This window comes from Dipodomys merriami, unplaced genomic scaffold (genome assembly GCF_024711535.1).
Source record: "Dipodomys merriami isolate MVZ:Mamm:240054 unplaced genomic scaffold, mDipMer1.0.p SCAF_672, whole genome shotgun sequence".
In the NCBI taxonomy this organism is placed as follows: Eukaryota; Metazoa; Chordata; class Mammalia; order Rodentia; family Heteromyidae; genus Dipodomys; species Dipodomys merriami.
Genome location: NW_027206260.1, coordinates 286,523 through 311,465, shown reverse-complemented (window position 1 = coordinate 311,465; position 24,943 = coordinate 286,523). Strand labels below are relative to the sequence as shown.

Sequence of the window (24,943 nt, the reverse complement as noted above, 5' to 3'; positions counted from 1 at the left end):
CACTAGCACCTATGGAATGCTGCACCCAGTATGGCTACCAGCCTCACTCCTGTGCCTGGCTAAACATCAGCGATCTCTAGGGCCAGCAGGGATCAGGAATTGTGCTAACCGCCCCTGCTCTTTTTCTCCCTTCTGACCTGCGGTCCAGGCATTGCGCACAAGAAACTGCTGAATGACTACCTGTACCACATCTTTTCCTCTCCTGACCATGAGCCCTCCACGACTACCAGCAGGTATGCTTGGGTGGGGAGTCCGTCCTTGCTTTGTTGGATCAGATGAGACTAGACAGAAGAGGGTCACTGGGCCACTTCCTTCCTTCCTTCCTTCCTTCCTTCTTTGTGCTAGTCCTGGGGCTTGAACTCAGGACCTGGACACTGTCCCTGAGCTTCTTTTGCTCAAGGCTAGCACTCTACCACTTGAGCCACAGTACCACTTCTGGCTTTTTCTGTGTGTATGGTACTGAGGAATCGAACCCAGGGCTTCCTGCATGCACTCTACCACTAAGCCACCTTCCCAGCCCTGGGCCTTTTTTTTTTTTTTTTCCTTGCGAGCTTAATACTTTTCAGTTTAGTCCTTGTAAATGAAGTACACCTTTAGCAAAATCATCAAGTCAGAGAAGCAAAAGCACCTGCCATCTTGTTATTCCATGTGATTGTCTGAATGGGATTCCGGTTTGGGGTTTGGTTTTTGCCACTACTGGGTTTGAATTCAGGGCCCTATGCTTGTTCAGCTTGCTTGCTTAACTGGTACTCTACTACTTAAGCCATGCCTCAAGGCTGGCTTTTTGCTGATAATTTTTTTTTTTGTCGGTCATGGGGCTTGAACTCTGGGTCTGGATGCTGTCCCTCAGCTCTTCAGCTAAAGGCTAGCGCTATACCACTTGAGCCACAGTGCCACTTCCAGTTTTCTGAGTGGTTTATTTGAGATAAGAGTTTCATGGACTTTTTCTACCTGGGCTGGCTTGGCACCGTGATCCTCAGAGCTCAGCCTCCTGAGTAGCTAGATTTACAGGTATGAGCCACTGGCGCCTGGCTTTTCTTTTTTCTTTTTTTTTAAATCTGTACTGAAGTTTGAACTCAGGGCCTTGTGCTTGCTAGGCACATTAGCATTGCCCCCAAGTCCTTTTTACTTTATTTTTTAGATGAGGTTTTACATTTTCACCTAAACTTGTTTCAGACATTGATCCTTCTACCCCTACCTCTTATGCAGCCTGGATTATATGCATGAACCACCACACCTAACTCACTTTGAGAAAGCCCTAGGCTGGCCTCCAACTGTGATCTTCTATCTTGGCCTTCCAGGTAGCTGGGATTACAGGCATGAGCCACTGTGCCCAGCCCCAGTTACTGCTTTACAGGTTCATGTAGTTCTCTCTCCCTGCAGTAAGATATGGCTGCCCTTCAGCAGCTTGAACTCAGGGCCTGGGTGTTGTCCCTGAGTGTTTTCATTCAAGGTTAGTGCTCTACCACTTTGAGGCACAGCACGACTTCCAGTTTTCTGGTAGTTCATTGTAGATAAGAGTCTCACAGAAGCCGGTGGCTCACACCTGTCATCCTAGCTACTCAGAGGCTGTGATCTGAGGATTGCTGTTCAAAGCCAGCCCGGGCAGGAACATTCGTGAGACTCTTATTCCAATGAACCACCAGAAAACCAGAAGTGGTGCTATGGCTCAAGTGGTAGAGTGCTCACCTTAAGCTGAAGAGCTGAGGGACAGCGCCTAGGCCCAGAGTTCAAGCCCCATAATGGACAAAAAAAAAAAAAAAAAAAAAAAGTCTCATGGACTTTTCTGCCCAGGCTGCTTTTGAACCGTAATCCTCAGATCTCAGCCTCCTGAGTAACTAGGATGACAGGCGTGAGCCACTGGCACCCACCAGCATCATTGCCATTTCGATTCAAGTGGCTGTGGTAGTCAGAAGGTGCCTGGCTTGTTCCCAGGGCCATCTGATCCCTGGCTCATGTGATATCAGAGATGGGTCCCGCTGGGGCTGGTGCTGTGACCGCCAGGAGGGAGAGCAGGTGGTAGGGCCATCACTCAGTGGTTATGGAGATAGAAGGCCTTGGAGGTGGAACCCGAGAACTCCAGAAAGGGCAGGCAGGAGCTCAAGTTGGCCAAATGAGAGCTTGGGCACCCAGTGGAGGCTGCCTCCCGCCAGCTGCCCACAGCTGTCTCTGGAGGCAGACACGAGCCATAGCTCTCCCATACATGGGTCTGGGATCACTTCCAGATGTGGGGCTGGTGCTTAGTCTTCTGTGCATCTGGCCGAATAGTCCATTTGCGTCACTGGCCCTTGGCCCTGAAGCTCCGTCCTGAAGCTCAAGGTCAGGTAGTGGCTTACAGCCAGTGCATGTGGGGGTCCCTGAGCCTGGGTCATAGCTACTTTGCGGCCCATTTGTGTTCCCAGAGTCTGCTGGCGAGGTGGATGAGAGGTAGGCTCTGAGATTAAAGGGGGAAAGAGCAGGTGCTGGCAATCCAGATGGCCCCGGGCCACTGCTTGCTATTCTTAGCAGCTGAGCTCAGGACAGAAGTGATCAGGTGTTAAACCGGGCCTTTCTTTTTTTGTCAGTCGTGGGGCTTGAACTCTGGGCCTGGGCGCTGTCCCTCAGCTCTTCAGCTCAAGGCGAGCGCTCTACCACTTGAGCCACAGCGTCACTTGCGGTTTTCTGGTGGTTAACTGGAGATAAGAGTCTCACAGTCTTTCCTGCCAGGACTGGCTTTGAATCACAATCCTCAGGTCTCAGTCTTCTGAGTAGTTAGGATGACAGGTGTGAGCCACTGAAGTGCAGTTTTTTTGTTTTGTTTTTAAGTCTTGGCTACATACTTCAGGTTCACCTCAAGCTTGTAGTCCTCTTACCTCCAGCCTCCTGAGTGCAGATTAGAGACACCCACCACCACAGATGGCCTAACAGGCCATTTTTACTCTTGGTGTTTGTGTTGAGAGGATAAAGCAGCACCAGATAAAATTTCCCAGTTCTTCCTCTCCCTTCCTCTCCCTTCTTCTCCCTTCCTCTCCCTCCCTCCCTCTCTCTCTCTCTTTCTCTCTTTTTCCCTCTCTCTTCCTCCCTCCCTCCCTCCCTCTCTCTCCCCCTTCCTCCTTTCCTTTCCCTCCCTCCTCTCTCCCTTCCTCTCCCTCCCTCTCCCTCTCTCCCTCCCTTTCTTCTTCCCTCTCTCCTCCTCTCCATTCCTTTCCTTCTCCTTCCTTCCCTCCCTCTCCCCTCTTTTTTTTTTTTTTTAAACCAATCCTGGGGTTTGAACTCAGGGCCTGGGCACTGTCCCTGGGCTTCTTTTGCTCGAGGCTAACACTCTACCATTTGAGCCACAGCCAGCTTTTCTGTGTATGTGGTAGCAAGGAATCAAACCCAGGACTTCATGCGTGCTAGGCAAACCCTCTATCACTGAGCCACCTTCCCAGCCTCCCAGTTCCCTTTGGCTACAGCAGATGGTGGGTAGGCAGGTCATAAGGTATGTAGGCAACATGTGTTATTCCTTGGGGCTGTTCACAAAATCTCTGATACATAGCTGTTCCCTTTTTATAGATGAGGTCATGAGGCTTACAGAGAACTGATTATTATTATTATTATTATTATTATTATTATTGTGGTATTCAGGGTTGCTAGGTAGGCACTCTACCACTTGAAAATCCCCACCCCCCCCCCAACATTTTTGCTTCATTATTTTGGGGATCGGGCTTCATGTATATGTCTAAGCCAGCCCGGACCACGATCCTCCTATTTATGCTTCCTGTGTAGCGGGGATGACAGACGCATGCCACCGTACCTAGCTATTGGTGGAGATGGAGTCCAGACAGCCACGCTCTGAAAGCTCAGGGGAAAGGGGGAGGGAGGGGCATTGTGTCAGCCGGCCGATCGCACAGACTGTGGGTCCCTGGCAGCCTCTTACTCTCCCTAGGAAATCCCTGAACTTCCAGAACCTGCCAGAGCATTTGGATCAGCTGCTACAAGTGGACGAGGATGAGGAGGGCCAGGGTAGGTAGCATCCTGGAGAGAGGGGGGAGGGTTGCAGAGCTGGGCCCTGGCGTGTTCCCTGGGGAGCTCAGTGTGTGCCCTGTGCATCTGTCAGACCTTCTGCTCAGCCTCCCCCCCTCCCCCCTTTCCTCTCCAGGACAGGTTGAAGGGCGGCTTGGCCCAGCTACTGTGGTTCTGGACCACACAGGAGGCTTTGAGGGTCTTCTGCTGGTAGATGATGATCTTTTGGGGGTGAGTGAGAGTGGGGTTTGGGATCCCTTTCTGAAATAGCCCCGAGCTACACCTGATATGGCCCTATGTCTGCCCCCTCCTTTTTTTTGGTGTGTGTGTGTATATGTGTGTGTATGTGTTAGTCCTTGGGCTTGAACTCAGGGCCTGGGTGCTGTCCCTGAGCTGCTTTTTTTTGCTCAAGCCTAGCACTCTGCCACTTGAGCCACAGCACTACCTCTAGCTTTTTTTTTTTTTTTTTTTTTTTTTAGTGGTTCATTAGAGATAGTCTCATGGACTTTCCTGCTGGGGCTGGCTTCAAATCACGATCCTCAGATCTCAGCCTCCTAAGTAGCTAAGATCACCACATAAACCACTGGCACCCAGCCCTATAGTCTTTTTATCCAGATGTGGCCCTAGACAAGGATATTCTCAGCCCCTAACGCTCTCCACGTAGCCCCAGCCTCAAACCCTTCCCAACAAAGCCTCCAGTCCCTTCCACCGTGCCTCTGGCTTCAAACCTCCTAACATAGGCACAGGGCAGTGTTGGCCCCAATAGCCCAATCCCGCCCAGGCTAGCTCCACTGAGGATGGGGCTGGGGACCTGGGGGAAGCTCACTGCCCCGCCCCCTCCTTCCTCCCTCAGGTGATTGGCCACAGCAACTTTGGCACCATCCGTTCTACCACCTGTGTGTACAAAGGTAAGCCATCCCTCCTGGTGGAGCTGGGAAGATGGGTGGGGACCCCTGGCCGGAAGGCCGCCTTCACGTACCTGCTGGCCTCCCTCGCTCTCTCCAGGGAAATGGGTGTATGAGGTGCTCATCTCCTCCCAGGGACTCATGCAGATTGGTTGGTGCACCATCAACTGCCGCTTCAATCAGGAGGTATTGCGCAGCCGCGGGTCTCCTTATAGCGAGAACAGCCCCCCCCCCCCCACACACACACACATAGAACCCCTCACCCATCTGCAAGAATAGCAGCCTCCCTCTCAAGCCATGAGGACCCAAGATGTGATTGGGGGGGCTCTGCTCCTCCCCACCCCCATGGCCTCCCCCCCCCATTTCTCACAGCACTTCCTTTCTCCAGGAGGGTGTGGGAGACACGCACAACTCCTATGCCTACGATGGGAACCGGGTGCGCAAGTGGAATGTGACCACCACCAATTACGGCAAGGTAAAAGGCCCCGCCCCTCGGTGCTCCACCAATCGCAAGACGTTCTCCTAGCCTGCTGGAAGCCTTGGGGAAGCCACCAAGGGAGGCCTGTGGACCCCAGGGAAGGGACAGGGATATTTCTCTTTCTACGGGGCCAGCCCCCCTCGCCCCACCAGCCCCCCCACTCCCCGTGGGTGGGCCTGGAGATGCAGCTTGAGCAGGCCTCTCTGCTTCTGCAGGCTTGGGCGGCGGGGGACATTGTGAGCTGCCTGATTGATTTGGATGACGGAACTCTGTCCTTCTGCCTGTGAGTCTCCCTCCCACCCCCGTAGCGCATGCCTGGCCTCTGGGCCTTCCCTAGATTGGCCCAGGTTCACCTGCTCTGTGGAAGGAGGCCAGGTGAAGTTCTGGTAGCCTGAAGGTGGGTGGATCCCTCCTTCCAGACACAGCTCACCCACCCCCCTTCTCCTCTAGGAATGGTGTGTCCCTGGGCACTGCCTTTGAGAACCTGGCCAGGGGCCTGGGCATGGCCTATTTCCCAGCCATCAGCCTGTCTTTCAAGGAGTCTGTGGCCTTCAACTTTGGCAGCCGTCCTCTGCGATATCATTTGGAAAAGATGCCCATGGGTGGCTTTAGCATCTAGGATGAAGGCATTCTTTCCCCCCAGGAGCACTGTGGGCTTGGGGGCAGGCCCTGGCTATTGAAAGAAGTCCACAGGGTGTAATTTAGGTCCATGGGTATACACAGCAGTCTTACCTGTTAGATGCTGATGTAAAACACGTTAAGGGCTGGGAAGGTGGCTCAGTGGTAGAGCGCTTGCCTTGCATACCTCAGGCCCTGGGTTCGATTCCTCAGCACCACATAAGCAAAAAGAAAAAAGCCAGAAGTGGCGCTGTGGCTCAAGTGGTAGAGCGCTCGCCTGGAGCTGAAGAGCTGAGGGACAGCGCCCAGGCCCAGAGTTCAGGCCCCACAACCAACCAAAATTAAAATAAATGGCACATTAAGTGTCAACAGTAATAGGCTCCCAGAGATGGGAGTTGGAAATGCGGGAACCCCTCCTTGGGCACGCTGGGGGAGGGGGGGCACCTCTGAAGCTCAGATCAGGCGTTGCTGGCTTAACTCTGTGGCACCTACCCAGTGGCGGGCTTCCGGCCCCTGCAAGACCCGCCCCGTGCCGACCTGGTACGGGCACAGAAATTGTTGGGCTGCTTCCGGGCAGTGCTCAGTGTGGAGCTGGACCTTGTGGTGAGCCAGGGTTTGGGCTGGGAGATCAAGGAGCGGGGCAGGGGTAGGGAGGTGAGGGGGGAGGTCCTGGCCCAGCCCTCCTCCCCTCACCGTCTTCTCCCCTACCCACAGGAAGGGCGACTGGTACCGAAGGAGAGCTCTAAGTGGCAGCTGCAGGGCCAGCCCACCGTCCTACTTACATTGGCACACATCTTCCACCGCTTTGCCCCTCTCCTGGTGAGGGGCGCCACTGATCTGGGCAGACCTGGCAGCGCCTCCTCTAGCCAGAGGGCTTAGCTATTGGGGTGACACTTGTAGTTCTATCATGGATCTCCTAGAGAGAAGATGGAGCCACCTGTAATCCTAGTTGCTCAGGAGGCTGAGATCTGAGGATCCTGGTTCAAAGCCAGCCCAGGCAGGAAAGTCCATGAGACTCTTATCTCCAATAAACTCTTCCCAAAAAAAGCTGGAACACCTCAAGCCGGGCGCAGGTGGCTCACGCCTGTAACCCTAGCTATTCAGGAGGCTGAGATGTGAGGATCAAGGTTCAAAGCCAGCCCGGGCAGGAAAAAAAATCCCTGTGACTCACAAAAAGCCAGAAGTGGCGCTGTGGCTCAAGTGGTGAGAGTGCTCACCTTGAGCCAAAAAAAGCAGCTCAGGGAAAGTGCCCAGGCCCTGAGTTCGAGTTCCAGGATCAACACACACACACCCACAAAAATGAAAGGGAGGTGACATCACAGGTGAAGGACACTGGCCAGCCCTAAAAGGATTATGGGACAGTGGCCCTTCTTGTCTCAAGCCCTGAAGGGCTCCTCTGTCTGTGGGGGTGGTTTGGGGGGGGGTGGAGGGGAAGGGGACCCCAAGGCTTTATGCCTGAGGCTCTGTCCTTCAGCGTGGGTCAGAGGAGAGGGGCTGTCTGCTCACTGTGCCCATCCGCCCTGCGGTCCAGCGCAAGGTGTACCTGGTGGAGGCCGTGCTCATGAGCTTCCTGCTAGGCGTAGTGGAGAAGGGGGCACCGGAAGAGACCCACGCCGTGGTGCACCAGGTCCTGGACCTCTTGTGGCTCTTCATGGAAGTAAGACTGGATGGCAGGCTCATGCCAGGCACTCACCCTTCCCGGGGGGTAGCAGGGAGGGCTTAGGCAAAGTTCCCCCCCCCATCTTCCCGCTCAATGGCGGCCCTGGTATCTGTCTTCAGGACTTTGAGATTCAGGATTGTCTCAAGCAGTTGATGATGTCTCTGTTGCGACTGTACCGGTTTTCACCCATCGTTCCAGATCTGGGACTGCAGGTGAGCCACATTCATCTATCTAGAATTTTTCCCCCTCCCTCCTCCCTCCGCAGCCCCAGAGCCCCGCCCCCTCCATTCTGAGCATTTGCTTCTCCACAGATCCACTACCTGAGGCTCACCATTTCCATCCTGAGGCATGAGAAGTCCCGCAAGTTTCTGCTTAGCAACGTCCTGTATCCTCCCCTTGTTGCCAGCGGTGGGGATCACAGCCTCTGGGCGGGTGAGGGGGGGAGGGGGAGTCCACAGAAGTCTAGAGGAGGCAGTGGTCATCTGGCCAGGGCTCCCCAGGCTCAGGAGGACCAGCGCTCAGGCCCTAGCTCCAGGCCTAGCGTTCCCAGCACCATCTACAGATCAGAGAAGCCTGAGGCACCTAGGTGTGGGCAGGTCCCAGGGCCCTGGGGCCTGCCCATTTCAGCTAGAGTATGCACTTTTAATTTTTTGATCAGTCGTGGGGCTTGAACTCAGGGCCTGGGCGCTTGTTCACTCAAGGCTAGTGCTCTACCACTTGAGCCACAGCGCCACTTCATTGGAGATAAGAGTCTTGCAGATGTTCCTGCCTGGGTTAGCTTTGAACCATGATCCTCAGATCTCAGCCTCCTAAGTAGCTAGGATTACAGGTGTGAGCCATCGGTGCCTAGTTCCCATAGTCATTATGAAAAAGGTTTTATTATGTACTTATTGGATATTGAGTTTGGTGGGATTAATAGCCCTAGATTTGTGTGTGTGTGTGTGTGTGTGCGCGCGCGTGTGTGCACATGCCAGTCCTGGGGCTTGAACTCAGGGCCTAGGCACTGTCTCTGAGCTTTTGCTCAAGGCTAGCACTCTACCACTTGAGCCACAGTGCCACTTCTGGCTTTTGCTGTTGATGTGGCACTGAGGAATCAAACCCAGGGCTTCATACATGCTCAGGGAAGCACTCTGCCACAAAGCCACCTTCCCAGTCCAATAGCTCTCAGGTCTGGGGAGGCAGGCGGACCCACGCTGACAGGGCCCCCCTTTGGTGGTGAGAACATGGTGGACACACCAAGGTGGGCTTTCCAGGGACGGTGACTTTGGCGAGCTGAGCTGTGCCTTGACCACCACCAGCTTTGACATGCTCCGGTCTGTCGTCTTCTTTTACATCAAGAGCCCCCTGCGCGTGGAGGAAGCTGGCCTGCAGGAGCTCATTCCCACCACTTGGTGGCCCCACCGCTCCAGCAAGGAGGTAGGCAGACCCGGCGTGGGTGGAGAGCCACCCTCGGGAGGGCCGGCCTGAGGCATGGGAGCTTTCCCCTCCAGCCCTGCTCCCTGGAGTCCTGAGGGTGGGTGTCTTGGCCTGGGTGAAGCCCCTGGCAAGCCCTGCTCACTTCGGTCCTCTGACCCTGCCCAGGGCAGAGAAAGTAAGGAGGTGAAGGAGGAGACCCCGGAGGAGCGGCATCGACGGCGAGCCTATGAGCGGGGCTGCCAAAGGCTCAAGAAGCGCATTGAAGGTGGGCCCTCTTTGGGCTGGGAAGGTGGCTTAGCGGTAGAGCACTCGCCTAGCATGCATGAAGCCCGGGTTCGATTCCTCAGTACCACATCCCCAGACAAGGCCAGAAGTGGCACTGTGGCTCAAGTGGTAGAGCACTAGCCTTGAGCAAAAGCAGTTCAGGGACAGTGCCCAGGCCCTGAGTTCAAGCCCCAGGACTGGCAAAAAAAAAAAAAAAAAGGTGAGCTTTCTGCCTTGGACACTTGATTAGGGTGTGGGGGTTCACACCCAGGTTCTTGGGAGCATTAAGTAGTGAACGCACACACCTAGGTTGGGCTCAGGAAAACTGGTTGGTAGAGGAAGAGATTGGACCTGAATATCTCCCTTCTCCTATTCCCCACCACCAGGGGTAGAAGAATTACAGGTGCAGATCTTGAAGCTGCTTTTGGACAATAAAGATGAGAACGGGGTGAGTGGTTCTAAGCCCCCTGTTGGGTGCCGGGCCGGGAAGGATGCCATCTTGGCAGCGCTGGTTCACCGTCCCCTGGCAGAGTTTAGGCTGCGTGGTGGCACTGAGCGGATCCCGTCTGAGCAGCATACTCAGGTTTCACAGCGTTATTTCTCCTTCCCTTGAAGGGTGAAGCTTCTAGATACATCTTCCTGACCAAGTTCCGGAAGTTCCTGCAGGAGAATGCCAGTGGCCGGGGGGTAGGTGCAGACCCAACGTGGCTGCTTTAGCTTTATAACGCACCTCGCTCTGCTCCCCTCTCTGCCCAGCCCAGGATCCTGGGGCAGGGCCTTGGATGAGGAATAAGCTGGACTGTGGGGGCTGGCGCCAAGGTCTGTTTTATGCCCTGTGCCCATAGAACATGCCCATGCTCTGCCCCCCTGAGTACATGGTGTGTTTCCTGCACCGGCTGATCTCGGCACTGCGCTTCTATTGGGACGAATACAAGGCCTCCAACCCCGGGGCTGCTTATAGTGAGGGTGAGTTAGCACCAGACCCCAGGTCAGACCGAGGACAGCCTCTGGGGTTGGTGTCTCCAGCCTGTGGCCTGATTGAGTCCTTCTCTACCCGTACAGCAGCTTCTTCTCCACCTGGGGCAGTGGGAGCCCTGTACCCCCAAACCACTGCAGCCACATTTGCTCTGACTGTCTGCATAGGCTCCTGCTCATTCTGGGTTTGAACTCAGGGCCTGTCCCTTAGCTTTTTCACTCAAGGCTGGCTTTTTTTCGATGGTTAATTAGAGATAAGCGTCTCACAGACTTTCCTCCCTGGGCTGGCTTTAAACCTTGGTACTCAGATCTCAGCCTCCTAAAAGAAACTAGAATGACAGTGTCAGCCATCGGCACCCCAGCTCCATTATGGGCTCTCTTCCTAGTCCAGACTCATCCAGTTCCTCTATGTTGGTCAGTCTCGGATGGGTGCTGGGGTGGGGATGGGGTGGGAAGAGACAGGTTAGCCAGGGTTCAGAGGAAGGCTTATTTACTTGGATTGGGGAGTAAGATATAGGTCTGGACCCTCCCTGGCCAGATGCCAGGAATAGCAAGCTGTGCAGTGGTTAGTGTCAGCAAGAAGAGGTGGACAAGGCAAGGCCAGAGTCTGGCTGCGCATAGGACAGGAATATGGAGAAGGTCTTCCTGCCAAGCCCTAACATCTATCTCGGCCTCCCTGTCACAGAGGCTTACATCCCTCCTCAGATCTTCTATAATGGCAAAGTGGACTACTTTGACCTGCAGCGCCTTGGGGGTCTCCTCTCACACCTTCGCAAGACCCTCAAAGGTACGTGGCGGCCTGTGGATGATGAGCAGGCCTGTCCCAGTTGGGGCAGTGTCTAGCTTGTGTCCGCCAGAGGGCGCTCAAGTCTACTCATTCAGGCAGAGAGCTGCTGACCCACCAGTGCTGCCTCTGGTCCACCAGAGGGCGCTCGAGTCTCTTCATAAGGCAGAGAGCTGCTGGCCTGCCAGTGCTGCCTCTGGTCCATTAAAGGGTACTGGAGTCTCTATTCACGCAAGCAGGGAGCTGCTGACCCACCAGTGCTACCTCTGGTCTTGGGTCCAGTCGGCTATCTTTTTCTTGGGCAATCATCCCCAAACAAGGTGGGGAACACAGTGCTGAGGTGAAGGAAGGTGCACGTATTGCCTGAGCTGCCTTCAGGCTTCTGCACAGATTGTTCCAACACAAAGGGCCGAGGGCACCGTGCACCCAAGATCAAGAAGCCAGAAGCAGTCCAGCACGGCTGGGGACCGAGAGCAGTTAGCGTGTTGGGGAGTGAAATGGGAGGGGAACAGTGGGAAACGAGGCAGAAGCAGAACCAGCCTGGACAAGGCAAGGCAGCAAAGCTGGGTCCCTGTTGTTAGACAGCAGAATTCAGGAATTGAGAAAGGGGACAGCCATGGAGGATCATGGCCTGTGTGAGGGAGATGGAGGAGCTGAGGATGGCCCCCATCTTGCCAGAGCTTGTATGGCTTGAGGACTAAAAAGGGAGGGAGGGATGGTAAATTCATCACTGGTAATAGAGCATCTGCTGAGGGAAGGTGGTTCTGTTGGCTGTCAGCTACAGGCAAAGAGAAGCTACCAGAAGCAGAGTCAGCCTGGGACCTCCTTTATTTGTGTGTGTGCCCATCCGAGACTTGAACTCAGAGCCTGGGCACTGACCCTGAGGGTTTTTTTTTTTTGGGTCACCCTACCACTTGAGCCACAACTCCACTTCCAGCTTTTTGGTGGTTAATTGGCAATAAGCCTCATGGGATTTTTCCTGTCCAGTCTGGCTCTGAGCCCCAATCCTCACATCTCAGCCTCTCGAGTAGCTGGGACGGGGACCTCCTTTGGTTTATAAAGTGGTCAGAGAGTAGAGGAGGCCATGAAGATCTCAGGAAACAGATGGCACAGACAGGAGGCGTTGGGATGGGGGCTGCGTCCTGCTGCCGAGTTGCTGCTAGAGGAGGAGCAGAGGGGGGCCGGCCAAGGGGTGAACGGGGTCCTGCAAGGCCGCCTGCCCAGCCTGCCAGCGCTCATTCCCCATCTGGGCAGTTCCACTCCTGGCACAGGGCTGAGAACCCTCTTGTCCTGCCATTGCTCCCAGATGACCTTGCCTCCAAAGCTAACATCGTGATTGATCCAGGAGAGCTCCAGGCAGCCGCCATGGATGACTTGGATGAGGATGAGGAGCCAGCCCCCGCAGCAGCCCAGGTGGGATTGTAGACACGGGGTGGGGAAAGTTGCTTTGCCTTTATTTGTTGCTGCTGGGCCTGGAGCTTGAACTCAGGGTCTGGGTGCTGGCCCCTGAGTTTTTGTTCCTTAAGGTTAGTGTTCTACCATATGAGCCACAGTTCCACTTCCAGCTTTTTTTGGTAGCTCCTTGGAGATAGAGTCTCATGGCCTTTCCTGCCCAGGCTGGCATCGAACCTTGGTCCTCAGCTCTCAGCCCCCTGAGTAGCTAGAATGACAGATGGGAATTACAAGGTTACACCAGCCCCCCAGCTTGGTTTTTCCTTTATTTTATGGGCTGGGGAACTGTACAGGGACATCACCCTTTGATGCACATCAGGCCTTCTCTTTGCTGTGAGTGATGGCACAGCCCCCCCTGATTGCTCCTGACCCCCAAAGATCAGAGAGCCCTTGGAGAGCTCCAATCTTGGGGAGCTGAGTAACCTCCTACCTCCTCCTCTCTCCACCACAGCGCCCCCTGCAGGCCTTGGCCATAGGAGGGGCACTGCCTCTACCCCGGCCCGGTTGGCTCAGTTCTCCAACTCTGGGCCGAGCCAACCGCTTCCTCAGCACGGCGGCGGTGAGTCTCATGACCCCACGGCGGCCTCTGAGCACATCGGATAAAGTGAAGGTCCGCACGCTGAACGTGGAGCAGCGGACCCGTGATGACAGTACGTGCTGGGTGGGGTTGGCCACCTGGGTAGAGCCAAAACACACACCATCCATCCCCCCTGCCCCCCCCAGCTCCCAGCCCCCCAGCCCCGCCACATCCCAAAGGCCCAGGAAACACAAGCTGCAGGCAGGAAATCCAGGAGAGAACCAAGATGGCCCAGCTCTGATCTCCCCCCTCCCCTACTCCCCAGTTGAGGGCAGCCACTGGAACGAGGGCCTGCTGCTGGGGCGGCCCCCCGAAGAGCCTGAGCAGCCCCTCACCGAGAACTCACTGCTGGAAATCCTGGACGGCGCCATCATGATGTATAATCTCAGCGTCCACCAACAGCTGGGCAAGGTCTCCCCCTCCCCCTCCCCCCCCCCCCCCCCCCGTAGATTGAGGAGCATTGGGGTGAAGGTGTTCTGCATGGGAGCATACCGTCCTCCCACAAAGACAGAGCTCCAGACATGGTTATCTGGGGGGAGGAGGCTGTCCTGGGCTCACGGTTGGGAACCTGACAGGACTGGGGTTCAGGCTGGGTTTGAGGAAGCCGGGTTGAGGGGCCCAAGGGTCACCCTAAATGTGTGTGCGCACTGCTCTAGATGGTAGGTGTGTCTGATGACGTCAACGAGTACGCGATGGCTCTGAGAGACACAGAGGACAAGATCCACCGGTGCCCCAAGAGGGTAAGGCCTCGGTGGGCAGAGGTCTGGGACGGGCACCCCAAGGGTACCCCTCAAAGGAAATCTTGTCATGAGGCTGCCTTGGCAGTTGTTGTGTGTGTGTGTCTGTCTATCTGTCTGTCCTGGCCTTGAACTCAGGGTGTACGCTCTGTCCCTAAGCTGTGGTGTTCAAGGCTAGTGCTCTACCACTTGAATCATGGCTCCACTTCTGGCTTGCTTTTGGACACAAAGAGTTTCTACCCAAAGCGGGGCGCTGGTGGCTCACGCCTGTAATCCTAGCTACCCAGGAAGCTGAGATCTGAAGATTGGGGTTCAAAGCCAACCAGGGCAGGAGAGTCCATGAGACTCTTATCTCCAATAAACTACCAGAAAACCGGAAGTGACACTGTGGCTCAAGCGGTAGAGCACTTGGCTTGAGCTGACGAGCTCAGGGACAGCGCCCAGGCCCAGAGTTCAAGTCCCATAATGGACAAGAAAAAGTCTCACGGACTTTTCTGCCCAGGCTGGTTTTGAACTGTGATCCTCAGCTCTCAGCCTCCTGAGTAGCTAGGCTGACAGGCGGGAGCCACTGCCTACTCCCCCCCCCCCCCCCGCCTTGCCTCGACAGCTCTTGTCCCCCCCATCCCTGCTGTGACCCTACCACCATAGTGCGAGTGAGCCTGACAACAGCCTGAGCTCCATCCCCCAGCCGCCCTCTGCCAGGGTGCTGCCACCCCAGCCCACTAAGTGCTGATGCACAGTCCTCATCAATTATGGATGGGCCTTGAGTGCTTCCTTGGCTACTTGCAAAGTCAGCAGGAAGTAGGACTTGGCTCCCCCCTCCCCCTGGGGCCCCATCTGCTGCGGCTTTCCTGGCCTGGGCTTGGCTTCCCTGGAAGGCTTCCCCACCCCCACTGTTAGCAGCATCCTCCTGAGCCACAGCCCAAGCCGTCAATTCAGACCCCGGGCCGGGCCTCACAACATACCCTTGGCCTTGCTCAAGGTCACCACCAGCAGAAGAGTTTAGAAAATGGAAGGTGGACACTAGCAGCCCACACCTATCATCCTAGCTTCTCAGGAGGCTGAGATCTGAGGATCATGGTTCAAAGCCAGCCTAGGCAGGAAAGTCCATGAGACGCTGATCTCCAATAAACCACCAAAAACCAGAAGTGGCGCTGTGGCTCAAAGTGGTCGAGCACTAGCCCTGAGTACAAAAGCTCAGGGTCCAGTGCTCAGGCCCTGAGTTCAAGCCCCAGGACCAGCACATTAAAAAAAAAAAAAAGTGGGGGGAGGGGAGCGGCACCAGCAGGGCCTGGGCAGAGGCTGGTCCCGAGCATCCTCCAACCCCCTGTGTGGCAGAGAAAGGACATCCTTGAAGAGCTGACCAAAAGCCAGAAAGTTTTCTCGGAAAAGCTGGACCACCTGAGCCGTCGCCTCGCGTGGGTGCATGCCACCGTCTACTCCCAGGTGAGCAGGCGCCACCCAGCGGGCGGGCTGTGCTCCAACCTGAGGGTGCCACTGCAGGACCCTGGATGCCCCTGTACACCCCCTAGACCCGGCCGGACCCTCCCCTCCCCTCCCCTCCCCTCCCCTCCCCTCCCCTCCCCTCCCCTCCCCTCCCTCTCCCTTTCCTTGTCACGGGGCTTGAACTCAGGGCCTGGGCCCTGTCTGAGCTTTTTAAAGCTCAGGCTAGCAGTCTAGCACTTTGAGCCACAGCGCCACTTCCGGTTTTCTGGTGGTTCATTGGAGGTAAGAACCTCACAGACTTTCCTGCCTGGGCTGGCTTTGAATTGTGACCCTCAGATCTCAGCCTCCTGAGTAGCTAGGATGACAGGCGGGAGCCACCAGCACCCAGCTAAATGGGGATCTTTTTCTAGATCTTCAGTACCCTCCAAATCATGGGGCAGTGTCTACCTGCCTCTTTTTTGTTGAGGGGCTCTTCGATCTCTCCTAAAACAACCAGGGCTGTGTGGACTTCGCTGAGCTTCATCCACTCTTCAGCAGCTGATTCATTTAATAACACGTACCCAGAGATTCACCTGTGCCAAATGCAATCTCAAACACAGGAGACACACAGCAGGAACCAGAGAGACCTGACCCCAGCTCCTCCCTAGTTTCCTTTTCCTGCCTGCCCAGCCCACTCATGGAGCCTCAGGGGCTGTAAGCAGGTGCCCATGTTAGGGTGTCTGTTTTCTTCTTGGCCTTGCGCCTCCCAACAACTAGACGATTGAAGTTCATACCTCTATCCTGCCGTCTCTACCTGGTTTATTCTAACAGCTTGTGTTCTCTACACATAAGACTGTGTTTGCAAGCTTTGAGCTCAAACCTGCCACTTTCCTTTCCCATTCAAATGCCTTTTGTTGTTCTTTCTTGTCTAATTTGTTCTGGGTACTATGTTGAATAGAAATGGGCAAAACTCAGGCTTCCTCATCATATCCTCAATTCCAGGCTTTTGCTGTTGAGTATGATGTTACACGATGCATGCTTTTTACACATAGCTTTTATTATGTTGAACTGCTTTTTTTTTTTTATTTGATGGTACTGGGATTTCAATTCAGGGCTTCATGCTTGCTAGGCAGGTACTCTACCACTTAAGCCACACTCCTAGGCCTGTTTTGCTTTAGTTATTTTTTCAGATTGGGTCTTCTGTTTTTGTTGGGGGATAGCCTCAGATTACAATGTTCTTACCGAAGGCCTCCTTCACAGCCGAGATCATAGGCACAAGCTACCTCACGTGGTGATTGATTGACATGAAGGTCTTGTGGACTGGAGGCATGGCTCAAGTGGTAGAGTACCAGCCGTGAGCAAGAAAGCAGACTGAGAGCCTAAGGTCCTGAGTTCAAGCCTGGCATAAGCACAGAAACAGAAAACACATCAAGAGATGAGGTCTTGCCAACTTTTTTGCCTGAACCTCAATTCTCTCTGCTCCCCAAAACTATAAGGATGAGCCATCATGCCTAGTCCTTTCTTTTGCATCTTCAGTAGCCATTCATCTATCTATCTGCTTTCAGAAATGTTTCCCATTATCAGAGGAGAAAGTGTCTGAGACCTTTCCTGGACTCTACACCTGTCCCTTCAGGTCCCTATCATCTCCTTTACCTGTGTCTTTTTCTGGTCATGGGGCTTGAACTCTGGGCCTGGGCGCTGTCCCTGAGCTCTTTTGCTCAAGGCAAGCGCTCTACCCCTTGAGCCACAGCGCCACTTCCAGTTTTCTGTGGTTCATGGAAGATTAGAGTCTCACAGCCTTTCTTGCCTTTTCTAGCTTCCCACTGAGATCCTCAGAGCTCAGCCTCCTGAGTAGCTAGGATGACAGGCGTGAGCCACCCACACCCAGCCTCTAAGCACCTTTGGTCTGCATGGAGGCCCTGCAACCTCCTAAACATGACCTCCCCCCCCCCCCACTTCTGATCGCATCATCCTCTCGCGAGCTTGAGCTCTGGGCGGGGTCCCAGCGCTGCCCTCAGCAGCCTCCTGTGTAAAGGCCTCATGGCTCCTGCCTCCGCCACTGCGTCACCCTTGCTGGACTCGGGGTGTCAGTTCTGACGTCACTGTCCTGGGGAGGCCTTCCTGATTCCCCAGACCAGAACATGTCCCCGTGACCCTTCCAGTGACCCGCCCAGCAGCAGCACCTTGTGTGCCTCCTGCAGGAGAAAATGCTGGACATCTACTGGCTGCTGCGCGTCTGCCTGCGGACCATCGAGCACGGGGACCGGACCGGCTCGCTCTTCGCTTTCATGCCCGAGTTCTACCTGAACGTGGCCATCAACAGCTACAGTGCCCTCAAGAATTACTTTGGCCCTGTACACAGCATGGAGGAGCTCCCAGGTGAGGGGAGCAGAAAACATTCCCCCCGCCCCAGAACCCTGACCCCCATACCCCAGAAGCACCAAGCAAGTCTTTGTCCCTGGTCTGGTGCCTGTAGCCACAGACAGCAGTTTTTCCCTGGGTCCTGGGAGGAGCGCAGATAGGTGTGGACGCCAACCCTCCCTTCTCTCGATTCTGCTGAGGAGCTGCCGTAGTCCCTGTGGGCTGCAGGCCTCTCGGTTTGAACTGAGATCCTCAGGTCTCAGCCTCCTGAGTAGCAAGGATGACAGGTGTGAGCCACGGGTGCTTGGCTGGCTTTGTCTTTAAAAACAGCTATGAGGACTGGGAGCTATGCTGGGTCATCCTCTATGTACCAAGATGGGTGAGAGGCTGGGTCAAGGCTCTGGCTAGGACTTCCTGCCTGCTTCTTCCCACAATGAATCTGAGCATTGATTGTTCTTCCTCAGCTGTTAGTGAATGCCTTGATTGATGTCCCTAAATACCAACATGAGTCCAGACTGGTCCCAGGAGCCAGTTCTAGGGCTACATACCCAAGCCCCCCTACCGTCCCTCCCCACTGCCAAGGGATGTGTTTATTCCTGGAGCTGTTCTCACTGTCCACCTTTGCAGGCTATGAAGAGACCCTGACACGGCTGGCAGCCATCCTGGCCAAGCACTTTGCCGACACGCGCATCGTGGGCACCGGTGAGGGCCCGAGGGGACGAGGATGGAAGATTGATTTCCATGCAAAAGGACAGCCAGGTGGTGTGAGGCGTGGGCTAAGGTTCAGGCTAATTACCTGCTGAGACATAAGCTTCTCCCTGCAGATATCCGAGACTCGCTGATGCAGGCCCTGGCCAGCTACGTGTGCTACCCACACTCGCTGCGGGCTGTGGAGCGCATCCCTGAGGAGCAGTGAGTAGGGAAGGATCCAGCACAGGGGAGGCACCCCATCTTGCAGAGCCCTGTCCCCAGACTCACCCTGAATCTGTCCCTGCCCTTTCCCATCAGGCGTATCGCCATGGTGAGGAACCTCCTGGCCCCCTATGAGCAGCGGCCTTGGGCTCAGACCAACTGGATCCTGGTGCGGCTCTGGAGGGTAAGCCTGACCTAAGGCAGAGATTGGGGCCAGTGCAGAAAGGGTGCCTTGCTTCCCCCCCCCCCCCCATCAACCCTCGCTCTCTCCACTCCCAGGGCTGTGGGTTTGGGTACCGCTACACCCGGCTGCCTCATCTGCTGAAAACCAAACCAGAAGATGCCAACTTGCCCAGCCTCCAGAGTGAGTATCGAAATTGGTGACGTCTGAACCACCACCAGGCAGGACAGATTTGGGTGGCTCCATTTCAGTTTTCTGGGAGTTAATTGGAGTCTCATGGACTTTGCTGCTCAGGCTAGCTTTGAACCATGATCCTCAGATCTCAGCCTCCTGAATAGCTAGGGATTATAGGTGTGAGCCACTAGCACCCAGCTTCCAAAATTTTAATCTTATCCCCAAGGTATCAATGAAAAGAAGCTGGCTATTCATTTGGGGAGACAACTGTCTGTTGTCCTGTATACTTCCAGTCTGAGTTGAGAACAGTGTTTTGTTGTTTTTTAATTGACTGGTGCCAGACTCAGGGCTTGGTTTTTAGGCCTGGGATCTTCAAGTCAAGACAGGTAGTGGAAATTGTTCAAAGCCCTCAGAGGGCACTCCTAAGGCTTCCTGGAGTGGAGTACTGGGTTGTGAGCAGAGTACCTCTCCTCCTCCAGTCTTGTGAGTTTGAGGGCCTGTACCGGGCCCAAGGCTTGGCGATGTGCGTTTTGCAGAAACCCTGTGCACAGAGTGCTTTGCCCTTGCTGGCAGTGTTTTGATCTGCAGGATTGTCCCGGGAGAGGCTAAATGCCTTGTGCAATTCCCACAAGTCTTTGCCAAATGCTTCTGTCCTCTACCTCGAGGACAGAACTGAGCTGCAAGTGGAGAGGGGCACCGGGGCCAGATACCATCCTGTGGCTGCAGGAACTATTGATTCGCATCAGAGAGCTCTGGTTACCACCGCCCGCCAGCCCAGACTTGGCGCCCACCACTGGGCCAAATGCCAAGGGCAGCAGAGGACAGGAGAGGACAGCAGGGCTCACACTCCTCTCTTGAAGAAGCTGGTCTTGACGCTAGTGGAGAAGGGTCTAAGTCCTGGCTATGTCTGACCCTGTCTTTTGGGGTGTGGGGCCCAGAGCTTGCTGTGGGTCAGGCTGCAGCTGTGACACGGGGAGTGGGAAACACCTCCCACCCTACGGTTGCCTGGAGGAGGAAACAGATTTAGTTCTAACCCCTGGGCAGTTTTGCACCCTGTTCTCCATGATTTCAGTGTTCCCAGAGAGCCATCTATTTTAGTTTTAGTCTTGGTGCTGGTTCCAGGGTTGAACTCAGGGCCAGGGCGCGCTCTCTGGGTTTCTTTTGCTCAAGGCTAGTGCTCTACCACTTGAGCCACGGCTCCACTTCTGGCTTTTTGGGTGGTTAGTTGGAGATAAGAGTCTCATGAACTTCCCTGCCTGGTCTGACTGAACTGCGATTCTCTGATCTCAGCCTCCTGAATAGGATGGCGGGCGTGAGCCTGGCCATCTTTCTGTCTTTATACCCAATGGATGAAGACAGGTAAACAGGCCTGCTAATGCTGCTTCTCCCCCCTCCCCCCCCCCGCCCCCAGAGCCCTGCCCCTCTGTCCTGCTACAGCAGCACATGGCAGATCTGCTGAGGCAGGGTCCTGACGTGGCCCCCAGCTTCCTCAACAGCGTCCTCAACCAGCTTAACTGGGCCTTCTCCGAGTTCATCGGCATGATCCAGGAGGTGGGCCACGGCGGGCCACGGCGGGGCTGGGATCCAAGCATAGAGCCCTGCAGGGCAGCTAGGCCTCTGACGCTTGCCTGTCTACCTGCCGGCTGCTCAGATCCAGCAGGCTGCTGAACGCCTGGAGCGGAACTTCGTGGACAGCCGGCAGCTCAAGGTCTGCGCCACGTGCTTTGACCTGTCGGTCAGCCTGCTGCGAGTCTTGGAAATGACCATCACACTGGTGCCCGAGATATTCCTCGATTGGGCCCAGCCTACCTCTGAGATGCTCCTGCGGCGTCTGGCACAGGTGTGTCCATCTGGGCAGTGAGGGGGGGACCCCGGGGAGGGGGGAGGGGGAGGGAGGAGGGAGGGCGAGGCTCCAGTGGTGAGCTCGCCCATCCACCAACAGGCTCCCGCCCTCACAGCTGCTGAACCAGGTGCTGAACCGAGTGACGGCAGAGAGGAACCTCTTTGACCGTGTGGTCACACTGCGGCTGCCCGGTAAGGATCTAACCGCTCTGTGTTCCCGCACACCACGGGCCTTGGTCCTGCGCCCATCGCTTCCCACTCCCAGCCTCAACTTGACCTACTGAAGGAAGGACAGTGGGAAGGGTGGATGGCATCAGCCAGGCCTGGAAGCCCCTGGCATGGAGCATGTGAATGGTGCAGCCTCCTTCCCTCCCCTTAGGCCTGGAGAGCGTGGACCACTATCCTATCCTGGTGGCAGTGACAGGCATTCTGGTTCGACTTCTGGTGCACGATTCAGCCTCGGAGTAAGTGTTGGCAGCTGCTGGCTCACAGGGGAGCTGGAGTTGCCTTTTGAGGGGGGACAGGGCAGGCCTGAGGTGCCTCGAGACTGGATCTCAGGAACTAGGAGGCGGCGGACCAGTGGTGGCCTGTGAACTGCCTAAATTAACGCTAGAAGCAGCTGCGGAGTGGGAGAGTGCGTCTTAGCTTGTGAGGCTGTGCTCTACTAAGGGATCAGGACGGGGTGCATTCACGCGCGTGTGTGTGTGTGTGCGTGCGCGTGTGTGTGTGTGTGCGTGCGCGCGCGTGCGTGCACGTGTGTGTGTGTGTGTGTGTGTGCTAGCCTGTCGTGGCCAGGGCAACACAGCTGGATCAAAAGCTGAGCACACAACGCTCCTTGTGTCTGTGAAGGCTCCAGTGATGCGCATGGACAGTCTTTATTGGGAAACACCGTTAACAGCGTGGCCTGGGGTAACCATGGGGATCCCCAGCTCAGCCCTGACACCTGAGGGGCCCCTGCAGTGAGGGATGCTAAGCATCTTAGCAGGACACCGCCTTAGCTATTAGGCTGAGACTAATGCCAGTCCTTAAGAGGCTCCTGTCCTCCGGGGACCTTGAGTTCCCGCTAAGGCTCTCTTCGTTTTCTACGCTTGCCAGGCTTTCTACTGCCCTCAGAGGGCCTGCCGGAGAGCAGGGTCCCTCTGGTTCAGGCTAAGGCTGGATCCCCCAGGGGTCTCTTGGAAGTGTGCCTGACTCACGCTTGCCCACCAGCCTGCACGTGAAGCATTGTGCTTGCAGACTGGAAGGTTTGCAGACTGGAGACGGGGCTCGTTCACTAGAGGGAGGGCTTGTTTTCTCCTTCCACCTGGGGAGGGTGTGGATTTTCTGAGCCCTCCTCCTCTTCTCCTGCCCTCTGGGACATGGTTGGAGGAGAAGGTAATGTGACTCCATTCCTTGACATCTGCCTCGGCCTGAAGATGGCGGTCCCGGGGCTCTTAGGAGAAATGCTTATTCCCCAACCCTCACCCCACACCTAAGCCCGAGGAGGTCCTAAGAGAAAGCAGGCACTAGTGGGCCCTATGCTAAGCTGTGGGCCTTGAGGTCTGGTGCTAGGCAAAGCAGGAGGCAAGTTGGGGACCCCAACCCCATTACCAGTGGGTTGATTGAGGTTAAGGCCTATATAGGAGCAGGCTTGTAGGGCTTTGCCACCAGCACCTGGCAAGGCTCTGGACTAGGGAGGAGGGCAAGTAGCAGGAGGGCTATGGGCGGGGCCAGGGGGCCTCAGGCAGACTGAGTCATCATGAGACCCTCTGAGCCTGTGGAGCTGGCCGTCTCAGAGCCAGCCTTGAGTGGCAGGTCCACAGTGTTGCAGAGATCGAAGTCCTCGGCCACTGCCAGCTGCACACGCCCATTGAGGCCTCTCCGGCTGGGTTCCAGGAAGACCACATGTTTGTGGACACTAGCCTTCCGGCTGGGTGCGTCTGGCGGCGTGGTGCTGAGCATGGAGGACTGGGCGCTCAGCTCCTGGAGCGGGCTGGGTGTGCGCGGCCAGCGGCGGCGGCAGGTGTGGCGGCAGCGGCCGCAAGCCCTGCAGGGCGGCGCAAACAAGTAGAGGAGCACCAGCACCAGGCCCACAGCACAGCCGAGCAGGGTGGTGAAGCCGGTGTTGAAAGCCTCGGGCTCGGGGCGGGGGAAGTGCACGCTCACGTTGTACTCCAGCGTCTGGTTGTGGTGCAGGTGGGGCCCGCTGGCCAGGCACACGAAGACCCCCGCGTGCCGCTGCTGTACTTTGGCGATGGCTAAGCTGCCGTCGGCCAGCACCACGATGCTGCCATCGCGAGATCCGGGAGCCACGAGCAGCTCATTCTGGGGCGACACCCAGGCAATGCGCACGGCCGGGGCGCTGGTGTTGCAGTAAAGCCTCAGGGACCGACCCACCTGCGTGTCCAGCTGCTCTTCCGGCTGCTCCAGGTTGGGAACCGAGGCCGCCGAGCAGTTCTCGAAGACGCGGCTGTGCTCAAAGAAGCGCACTTGGGAGCCGGGCACGGGGAAGGCCAGGCAGGTGTACTGGCGGGCGAAGTCGCGCACGGCGCCCAGGCCGCGCTGGCGCCAGCGCCGCAGCAGGTGGTAGAGGCGGCAGTCGCAGGGCAGCGGGTTGTCGTGCAGGTAGAGGCCGTTCTTGAGGAAGGTGGGCAGGGCCGCCAGCTCGGGCACCGAGAGCGGCCCCAGCTGGTTGGAGGACAGGTCCAGCGTGCGCAGGTGCGCGGCGCCCAGGCCGTGCAGGTGATGGAAGGAAAAGGAGGCGAGCTCGTTGGAGCCCAGGTACAGGTGGCGCAGCGCGGGCAGGCCGTGGAAGCTGCGCGCGTCCAGGTGCGCCAGGCAGTTGTTGAAGAGCAGCAGCCGCTCCAGCGCCCCGAGCCCGTCCAGGTCGTGGCGCCCCAGCGCGCGCAGCGCGTTGGAGGACAGGTCCAGCAGCGTCAGGCCGCTGGCGTTGGCGAAGACGTGGCGCCCCAGGGCGTCCAGCCGGTTGTGGCCCAGGCGCAGCGCGCGCAGCCGCGGGAGGGGGGCCAGCCAGCCGGGGCGCAGGCGCCGGAGCCCGTTGTGGCTCAGGTCGAGGTCGGCGGCGGTGGGAGGGAGGGCGGCCGGCGGGTCCCCCAGCCCGAGGCCGGCGCAGCTCAGCACGTCCGCGGCACAGACGCACGGAGCGGGGCAGCGGCGGGGCAGCGCGGGCGGGAGGACCTCGGGGTCCGCGGCGCCCGACCCCGGGCGCAGCGCGCACAGCAGGGCGCCCAGCGGCGCCAGCCAGACCATGGCGGCGACCCCGGGAGGAGCGGCCCCGCGCGGGCCCCCGGCTCCACACTCACCCACTGCTGCTCTGGCCAGCTCCGCTCGCCTCTGGGTGGCCCATGGCTAGGGGAGAACGGCAGGCTCCTCTGGGTGTGGATGCGGCTGAGGCGGGCTGCGCTCCGCTCCGCTCCCTGCCGCTCCAGCCGCGCGCGGCCCGGAGCCCTCACCCCGGGGATGGCCTAGGGGCGTGGACCTAGGCGCCTATTGGCTACTGCCGCAAGGGGGCGGGGCATCGGCTTTCCCCAAGCTTGCCCCACGTGGTCACCAGAAAGGGTTCCCACAGGGGGCGAGTCTGCCCTTAGCCAGCAGCCTTCAATCTCAGCTAAAAAGGGGACTCTAGGGAGAATGTTAGGTGATGTTGCTCTGGTGTCCCGTATTCTGAGCTTTTGATCTGGGCTGTATGGGATCTCACTGGGATCCAGGACTTAACCTTCAGGCAGACCCCCCAAGCTTTTTTTTTTTTTGTCGGTCGTGGGGCTTGAACTCTCGGCTTGGGCGCTGTCCCTCAGCTCTTCAGCTCAAGGCGAGCGCTCTACCACTTGAGCTACAGCGCCACTTCCGGTTTTCTGGTGGTTTATTGGAGATAGGAGTCTCACGGTCTCTCTTGCCCGGGCTGGCTTTGAACCCCGATCCTCAGATCTCAGCCTCCTGAAAAAGCCAAGCTTTTTGACAACCCATGCAACCCTCCCCTACATAGGACAGAGAGAGCCACGTCAGTGCTCCTGGCTGATCCCTGCTTCCAGCTCCGCTCCATATGCTATCTCCTGGGGCAGCCAGAGCCCCCAGCGCCTGGCACCACCTTGCCTGCCCCTGACCGGAAGCGCTTCTCCCTGCAGAGCTGTAAGTGGGCAGGCGTGGGTTAGGGAAGACGTTTGGGATTGGCTGGATTCAGGACCCTCCAGCACAGCAAACT

General features: G+C 56.8%; 2 protein-coding genes across 6 annotated transcripts in view; one reads left to right on the top strand and one right to left on the bottom strand.

The window, feature by feature from the left end:
- The window catches only part of LOC138815839 (E3 ubiquitin-protein ligase RNF123), a 28,703-nt gene that overhangs the window by 2,621 nt on the left and 1,139 nt on the right, over positions 1 to 24,943 (top strand). For 4 of the 5 annotated variants that reach the window (XM_070005208.1, XM_070005206.1, XM_070005210.1 and 1 more), the window contains exons 3-36: positions 149 to 233; positions 3,908 to 3,984; positions 4,121 to 4,215; positions 4,838 to 4,892; positions 4,990 to 5,075; positions 5,278 to 5,364; positions 5,583 to 5,650; positions 5,818 to 5,943; positions 6,474 to 6,588; positions 6,700 to 6,804; positions 7,517 to 7,642; positions 7,765 to 7,857; positions 7,957 to 8,030; positions 8,944 to 9,061; positions 9,227 to 9,326; positions 9,712 to 9,773; positions 9,941 to 10,012; positions 10,171 to 10,291; positions 10,986 to 11,087; positions 12,391 to 12,497; positions 12,988 to 13,186; positions 13,379 to 13,524; positions 13,770 to 13,853; positions 15,189 to 15,296; positions 17,477 to 17,654; positions 18,264 to 18,338; positions 18,461 to 18,548; positions 18,645 to 18,732; positions 18,828 to 18,912; positions 20,315 to 20,454; positions 20,555 to 20,743; positions 20,862 to 20,937; positions 21,125 to 21,209; positions 24,728 to 24,870. In XM_070005208.1, coding sequence (XP_069861309.1) covers positions 149 to 233; positions 3,908 to 3,984; positions 4,121 to 4,215; positions 4,838 to 4,892; positions 4,990 to 5,075; positions 5,278 to 5,364; positions 5,583 to 5,650; positions 5,818 to 5,943; positions 6,474 to 6,588; positions 6,700 to 6,804; positions 7,517 to 7,642; positions 7,765 to 7,857; positions 7,957 to 8,030; positions 8,944 to 9,061; positions 9,227 to 9,326; positions 9,712 to 9,773; positions 9,941 to 10,012; positions 10,171 to 10,291; positions 10,986 to 11,087; positions 12,391 to 12,497; positions 12,988 to 13,186; positions 13,379 to 13,524; positions 13,770 to 13,853; positions 15,189 to 15,296; positions 17,477 to 17,654; positions 18,264 to 18,338; positions 18,461 to 18,548; positions 18,645 to 18,732; positions 18,828 to 18,912; positions 20,315 to 20,454; positions 20,555 to 20,743; positions 20,862 to 20,937; positions 21,125 to 21,209; positions 24,728 to 24,870 — 3,558 coding nt within the window. Of the gene's footprint in view, positions 1 to 148; positions 234 to 3,907; positions 3,985 to 4,120; positions 4,216 to 4,837; positions 4,893 to 4,989; positions 5,076 to 5,277; positions 5,365 to 5,582; positions 5,651 to 5,817; positions 5,944 to 6,473; positions 6,589 to 6,699; positions 6,805 to 7,516; positions 7,643 to 7,764; positions 7,858 to 7,956; positions 8,031 to 8,943; positions 9,062 to 9,226; positions 9,327 to 9,711; positions 9,774 to 9,940; positions 10,013 to 10,170; positions 10,292 to 10,985; positions 11,088 to 12,390; positions 12,498 to 12,987; positions 13,187 to 13,378; positions 13,525 to 13,769; positions 13,854 to 15,188; positions 15,297 to 17,476; positions 17,655 to 18,263; positions 18,339 to 18,460; positions 18,549 to 18,644; positions 18,733 to 18,827; positions 18,913 to 20,314; positions 20,455 to 20,554; positions 20,744 to 20,845; positions 20,938 to 21,124; positions 21,210 to 24,727; positions 24,871 to 24,943 lie in introns of all 5 variants that reach the window. The other variant, XR_011368498.1, reaches the window with a different exon arrangement.
- On the bottom strand, positions 21,605 to 24,734 carry LOC138815840 (amphoterin-induced protein 3-like). Its single transcript, XM_070005211.1, has one exon. The coding sequence runs from the start codon at positions 23,992 to 23,994 to the stop codon at positions 22,465 to 22,467; it is 1,530 nt and encodes a 509-aa protein (XP_069861312.1). The 5' UTR covers positions 23,995 to 24,734; the 3' UTR covers positions 21,605 to 22,464.